Below are 7,119 nucleotides of genomic sequence, written 5' to 3'. Positions count from 1 at the left end.
ATCAATCAATCAATAAACAGAACAAATCACTAAATAGAATATTCTACCTCCTTTTAGATAGAATATTTAAAAACTTAGGGGTGTTATGGAAACTGGGCAGTGAGGAGTGAATGTGCTGCAACATGCAACACTGCTAATTCTTTAAAGTGACACACTTTTACAATCCCATTCATGATGGGGTGTAACCCTGATGATGTCATAGTGATGTCATCAGGGTTATCTCAGCTTGTTCTTTGGAGCCAACACATGAGCTCACATTTCACTACACACAGATTTAGATTTAGATCTAGATGTGAGTGTTTGTGAGGCAAGGATTGGCTGACAAAAGATTGCATTATGGGAAATGTGGTGTTTTTTGAGTTTTACCCATACCAGGGACTAAAAGTCAGGATATCTCTGCTTCTGCTGCTTCAGTTACGGCTGTCATCAAATGTAACACTATAAATATATAATATTTATTCAGAGCAAAAGCAAGCACAGACACGTATGTGAACAAAATACGATTTTATTCATTAATATGCAACATTATGTCATTCTTATATTACCATGGAGTTATTAGAGCATGATTTTTTTTCCCCACAAGTAAAGTAAATTATTTGTCATGCTGGTCCATCCCAGTCACACTGAATATTCTACTCAGTCATTCTACTCAAAGACTTTCTGCTTCACCAGCATGATTCTTGACAGTGGCACCACAGAATAAAGACACATTTTGCTAATGTTGTTGGCTTTAATGGATTTAACTGGAATAAGCAAACTCTTAAAAGACATAAGGGATATAATAGTTTTAAATATGACTAAATATTATTAACAACAATATAGATTATAGTTCAAAGTGATGGATAGGCGATGATGTCAGCGATTCACAGCGGCTTAAATTAATTTCAGTTAATTGCAACAGGTGTGTGGACAGTCTGTCCTGTAAGACTCTATGTCCCGTTGATCAACAACATAGGACTGAATAGGACATTGTAGTTCAATCTGAGCTTTGATTATGGTTGTTAAGGTGATTTTTGTTTCATTTTTCATCTTTAGTAAGAGTCAGATTTCCATTCCTCTTCCATATCTAGAAAATGGAGAGGAAAAGATCTAATATTAGACTCAAAACACAAACTTGACACAAACTCAAGCAGGAAAACTTGATAAGGTGAAGGAATAAAGAATCAATCACACGATGGGATTTTTAAAAGCAAATCATTTTCCTGCCCAAACAATTATGCAAAGATCAGTAGTGGTTGACAAAGAGGTAAATTACAGATTACTGGTTTTTACGCCAAAAGAAAGTTAAAATTCCAGTGAGGAGTTTGCATTACCTCCACCTAAACTCCTTTTGCCCATGAGTCCAACAAACATCTCCCCTTTATTTCCTGATGAAAAGGGAGAGAAAGAGAGGGTCAAAGGAAGCCAAATGATCTCAAAACTGGTGCTAAAGAGAAAAGAAAAGCAGGACAACACTCATAGCCCCTTCATGATGTAATTATACTCACTTTTCCTGCCCAGTCTCACAAGTTGGGAGCCTGAAATGAAGGAGGGATGGAAATGCTGCAGTGATAATAAAACGGTAGACTACAACAAGGAGATCATTCAACAGATATTAACAGAGATGAAAATAATACCACAAAGTACAATATTTGTTTGTTTGTTTGTTTGTTTGTTTGTTTGTTTGTTTGTTTGTTTGTTTGTTTGTTTACCTGAGCTTCTTCCCATCAAGCCGTGGAACTGCTGTGCTTTGGACCGCTTGATGAGGTCTGCCAACCGGATAGTTACTCCTCTCTCCAGTGGGTAGCCCTGCACACACACACACACACACACACACACACACACACACACACACACACACACACACACACACACACACACACACACACACAAGATAAAGGCAGTTGTGTGAGTTATTGCAGGTTTGGGACTGGAATAAAGGATCTTGATGTTCAAGGTATTCCTTTTGTAAATTATCCGGTCCCAGCTGTCTGGCGTACTGGTGCTGTCCATGGTGCTGAAACTAAGTTTGCTCGTTTAAATGCACTAAAATGAATGAAAAGTAGAGCACTGTATATACAAGGGCATCATTTTGACTGGGGATGGGGCGAACATGTTTTTTCCCATTTCTGTCCCCTTTTACAGTTTCATTAACTTTATAAAATCTCTCTAAACCTTCAATCCAGCTGTAAAAATCCAGATGAGTGAAGGACAGAGGTGAACAAAACATCCATCCATTCATCTGCCTTCAGTTATTACTGTATGCTCGCGGCATTAAGAAGCAGCAGCCAGTGAGCTGGTACTTTCTTTGCCCCGGGTTTTGCCTGACGGGCTGCGCACAATCCTCTGAATAGCGGAGGCTGTGCCTGCAGCTTGAGAAGAAGACTGTTGGCACAGTTCAGGGCTCAATGGGATGGATGGCAGCTGGGATAGTCGTTTATAGACAATGGATGGATGGATGGATGGATGGATGGATGGATGGATGGATGGATGGATGGATGGATGGATGGATGGATGGATGGATGATCAAAGTGTGAGGTCTATGGCAACAAAACTAAACATTATTTACACATAATACAACAATTTACACAGCTTTGTATTTTTCTATTGGACTGCCATTAATTTGGGAAGCACGAAAATAAAAATTTTGAAATAGTGTATTTGTTTTCTATGTAGATGGAAATATGGAAAATGCAGGATTCACAAATTTTGCGGTTTTTTTTTTTTGTTTTTTTTTTAAAGAAGTAGGAGAGCCTGCCCCTGACTGCATACCGTGAATGCTGTTGCGTTGCCGTTCCCTTTCCGCAACACACTTCTCAACTGCCTCAACCATAATAATAATAATAAGAAGAAGAAGAAGAAGAAGAAGAAGAAGAAGAAGAAGAAGAAGAAGAAACCTCCTCTGTAACTTGTTGACTAAGTTCTATCCATCTTCATTTTCTTGTTTCTGACGCAGGGTTTAAAGGGGTAAATATGCTGTGACAGACTTCAGCTCCTGTTGCCTGCTGGTGGATCTTCTGCAGCTCTCTGATCCACCGGCCAGTGACTGGGCGTCGCTCTCCGCGGTGCTGAAACGTGAGCACCGGCTCCAAGCGCGTTAAACAAACAGAAAATTGGAGAAAAGCAACATAATGGAGCTTTCCTTTGTCTTTCAGGAGATTTAAGCTGAATGTAACGTAATTCATCTTATAGCGAAGGAAAGTGGAAAACCATGTAATACAGCTTAGAAGACAAAACTCTCAGAAAAAGTCTTAACTTGGTGCTTAAAGGGGTCAGTGTGATGCGAGAAGTGTTAAAAAGCAGCATGAAACCTGTGATGCCACTATTAACTTCCACACACGTGCGTAAAGAATTTCACATTTTTCATTAAATGGCACCGAAAGTGTATTCTTCTTCGGAGATCTAAAAAAAATAAAAACCTAAATCTGTGCGTAAATCCGTCTCTGATGACGTTTGTTTGTTACCTGCCACTTCTCCACTGTCCACACCTCTCCGTCCTCCTCTTCGCTGGAGAGCGGAGAGCCCAGCGCGCCGAAAACCTGCACGAACACCACCAGCAGAAACACGACCGCAAACTTCAAAGTCTCCATAATCACCTAAAGGCGCCAAGATTAAAAAAAATGGCTGCAGATTGTCAAGAAAAACTTCCCCGATCTGGACGCATACAGCAGCAGAATAACTTCAAACTATAACAATGTGTACGTGGCTCTGCACTTTGCGCGCTGGTCCTGAGTGAAGGTCTTCGTTTGTTCTTATAAAGTCCCTCTGCTCGCTCCTCCCCACTTCCTCCAGCCTAATATTAAACGGAATATATCCTGCAGGCCAGACTTTTTTTTCATTGTCTGACTCAGACTGATGTGGACAGTGAATAAACTTCACCTTATCTAATTGACCACTTACCAAACTGTGAGGGATGCATGTGTTGATTTGTGTTTCCTGCAACTCACCTGTGATTTAGCTTTCGTCCACATGATCAGCTCATTAAATAGCTATGAATGAACAGGGTGGGGCATGAAAGCTGATGTATGACAGTCAGTGTGTTTGAGTTATCAGGTCAATGAACCACAGGGAAGAACAAGAAGGACCACAAGCAAAGAGAGGGAGGACATGCTTTATTTTACAGGTTGAAGGCTGTAATGTGCCAAAGCAAATCACTAATAATACTGACACGGTTATATTTTCAGCTTCAGGGCTGCCTTCAAAGCTGGACCAGATCACATCATGGTTTGTCTCATCTTTATGGCTCGCGTCACCTTGGGTGCAATTTGATTTTCAGCTGTGATGTATTCACACTTTGTTTGTGTGACTCTGCAGGTGGGTGGCCTAGTAGCATGATAAATTTATACTTTAAATAATCACTGCAGCAACAGACTGTGACAACACATCTCTCCCTTGCTCTGTGAGCGACACAAACAGCAGGAGAAACTCAATGTTACGCTTTGCATTTCAGACATTTTCGTGATTCTTCACGCTCATGTACACTTAGTCGCACAGTAGATTTTATGGGATGTAAACACTGTGAGCACTGTGTCTTTCTTTTTTGTGGACTGTTGTGTCCTCCATCACTCATTGGACATAGGCTAATGTTGACCACAGTGGTTCCAAACCTGGGGATCAGGGCTTCCAAATGGGTCCCAGACTAAATCTAGGGGGTAGTAAGATGATTTAAAGGGGATCTTAAAAAAAAAAAAGAAAAAAAAATCTATTACTCAAATGTATTTTTGTTCATTTTTTCTGACTTTTCTGTAATGTGATTATTTTTGTTTTGAAACACTATATACTTCCATCTCTTCAGGCCTCCCTCAAATACCCCAAATAAAACAATCTGAAAATCAAAAATCAATCTTTAAACTGTTGATATTTCATATTCGCACTGGAGCCATAACTTTTGATGAAGGGTCCCAAGCAGACCTGGCTTCACTGTAAGGGCCAAACAAGATCAGGGACCACTGATTATCATGTGCAATCTAATCCCACAACAAAGGAACAGCATAACAGATAGAGGCAGTAATAAGCTGCATTTGAATGGTAATGTGACTGCAGCACATCATGCTGTCGCAATGCAACAGACTTGGCCATGCTGGCAGCACAGCTGTAAGGATCGCTTAATATTTCATCTAACACCATCATCAGGTCCAAATTTTTAACTTAATACCCAAAAAATCCCATCAGCCTCCACTCTGCTTTGTGTTTTGTACTAATTAGCAGCATGCTAACATGCTACGTTAAGATTTTGAACAGTGCAAACATTACCTTCTAACTACACTGAACTGTGTTTTCAGCAACATTTTCCCAAGAACCATCATGCTGGTACAACAAACACAGCGCTTCCTCACGAGGGCGTATCTGCCTACACAAACAGCTGTCCGGGGACCACGCTTGCGAATTCTTCACCTTTGTGAAGAATTGTGTGTGTTTTATCACACAAGGGAGTTTTCTGAGCTTCTCCGAAAGACTCAATTCCACCTGGTGCAGTGGGAGTCAGGGCTGAGGAAGCATGAAGGAAATTACAGTTGGCCTCCATACAGATGCAGATATACACAGTTGGGACAGAGTATAATTCAGAGAAGTGGATGGAACATACAGATGTGCACAGACAGATGCACACACACCACATTACCTCAATACCTCAGTACACACCCTAAGAGGTTCTGAACATGTCAGACAGATGATGACAGACTTCAAGTGTCCAATCCAATCAGAATTTCCCCCAATCATTGAACTTATAGTGAACCGATGGCCAGCTGGTCACCATTTATGTCATCAAACACTGTCTCACTCATCTTATTCTAAAGGTTCTTTGTAATGTGGCCACAGCCAGAAACACGATGGTTTTGACCTTGTCAAACACGTCTCAAAACAAATTGTTCGGAAAGACGTCATACCCCTATAAAAAGCAATGTGGTGTCTGTGTTTGGAGTGTGCGGATACACTTGTCAAAGGACCTGTGATATGTTCCTTATTGTCAAAGTACATTATCTCTAAATATATTTAAAATAATAATAATTACTCTCCCTGTCAGACCGGAGCAACATTCATCCAGAGTCTCATCAATATGTTTCAGTTAGCTGTACCTGCCTATTCTAGGTCAGGGTCATGGAGCTGACCCTCAATCAGCCATCCTCAGCTGTGGCATCCATTACAAAACAATGGTTGATCACTGATTACTCATTTATGTGTCCACTTCTTTAATATAACAGTGGTTGGAGTTTCTGTATCACTTATTGTTTCCCCTCTAAAAAAATAGAACCTGCAATCAGCCTCCTTTGGCAATCAAGAACTATTGAGAATCAAAGCTGGAATATCATTCCGTAGTACTTTGGTTTATGACTCTTATGCAACTAATGGCAGTCACGAACGACTCGTCTCTATGAGCTCGCTCTTTTAAGTGAACAATGAGAGCCAGTTCCCACCTGAGGGTTTATTTCTTCTGTTTTTGTGAATAGAAGACAGAATAATTGAATGATCCTGTAACGTATTTGTTAGATACAATCCAGAAATGTCTCACTTTGGTAATAACAGTGCCAAGCCAATGAGACTATTGTATATTGCATCAGTCGTTAACATACAAAATCTAGTTTAATATTAATAAAATTTTCAATATACATGTAGTAGTAGTTGATGCTTTTTAAATAACCAGCTTGTCAATTAGGCTATTTAAGGTATTTATACCAAATGTAATGTAACATCATGGTATTCTGGATATTAAAGGTTTAGTATTATTACATTTAATAATAGATAAATTTGTAGAAAGAAGTGGCTGAGGTCAGCCAAATGATCCGGCTCACTAAACAGAGCCAGATCTCCTGTCACTATATTTAAACTGAAAGGAAACTGATGGAAAAATACATTTAAATGTTTTCACGCTTAGAAAGAGTCCACAGCCATGGCTGCAGCTCTGTGAGTTATATTTAGGCAAAGCAGTGCGTTAATGTTAGCATGCTAATATCAGCTAATATTCTCAGAATGAGCAGTAGCAGGTAGCAGGTATAATGTTACCTCTATTCACCATCTTAGTTTAGCATGTTAGCATGCTAATGTTCACTAATTAGCACTAAACAGAAGCTGAGGCTGATCGGAGTATCATTCCTTTAAAAGGTTTTAAACACCAGAAGAAAAGTCAGTCAAATTCTTGTTTGT

General features: G+C 39.8%; 1 protein-coding gene across 1 annotated transcript; it reads right to left on the bottom strand.

The window, feature by feature from the left end:
• Nucleotides 1-488: 488 nt before the first annotated feature.
• LOC139343970 (protachykinin-like) lies at nt 489-3,709 on the bottom strand. The gene is made up of 5 exons (XM_070981834.1): nt 3,444-3,709; nt 1,692-1,788; nt 1,488-1,517; nt 1,314-1,367; nt 489-1,066 (listed from the first exon to the last, which is right to left on the bottom strand). The coding sequence occupies exons 1-5, from the start codon at nt 3,567-3,569 to the stop codon at nt 1,032-1,034; spliced, it is 342 nt and encodes a 113-aa protein (XP_070837935.1). The 5' UTR covers nt 3,570-3,709; the 3' UTR covers nt 489-1,031.
• Between the last annotated feature and the right edge of the window lie 3,410 nt (nt 3,710-7,119).

The sequence above is a fragment of the Chaetodon trifascialis genome, chromosome 15 (assembly GCF_039877785.1).
Source record: "Chaetodon trifascialis isolate fChaTrf1 chromosome 15, fChaTrf1.hap1, whole genome shotgun sequence".
In the NCBI taxonomy this organism is placed as follows: Eukaryota; Metazoa; Chordata; class Actinopteri; order Chaetodontiformes; family Chaetodontidae; genus Chaetodon; species Chaetodon trifascialis.
This window is presented reverse-complemented; position numbering and strand designations above follow the sequence as displayed.

Coding starts and splice junctions, on each gene's coding strand:
- LOC139343970 (XM_070981834.1), bottom strand. CDS start 3,569: ATGGAGACTTTGAAGTTTGCGGTCGTGTTTCTGCTGGTGGTGTTCGTG. Junction 1,368..1,487: donor TGTGAGACTGGGCAGGAAAA/GTGAGTATAATT, acceptor CCTTTTCATCAG/GAAATAAAGGGGAGATGTTT. Junction 1,067..1,313: donor CAAAAGGAGTTTAGGTGGAG/GTAATGCAAACT, acceptor TCCATTTTCTAG/ATATGGAAGAGGAATGGAAA.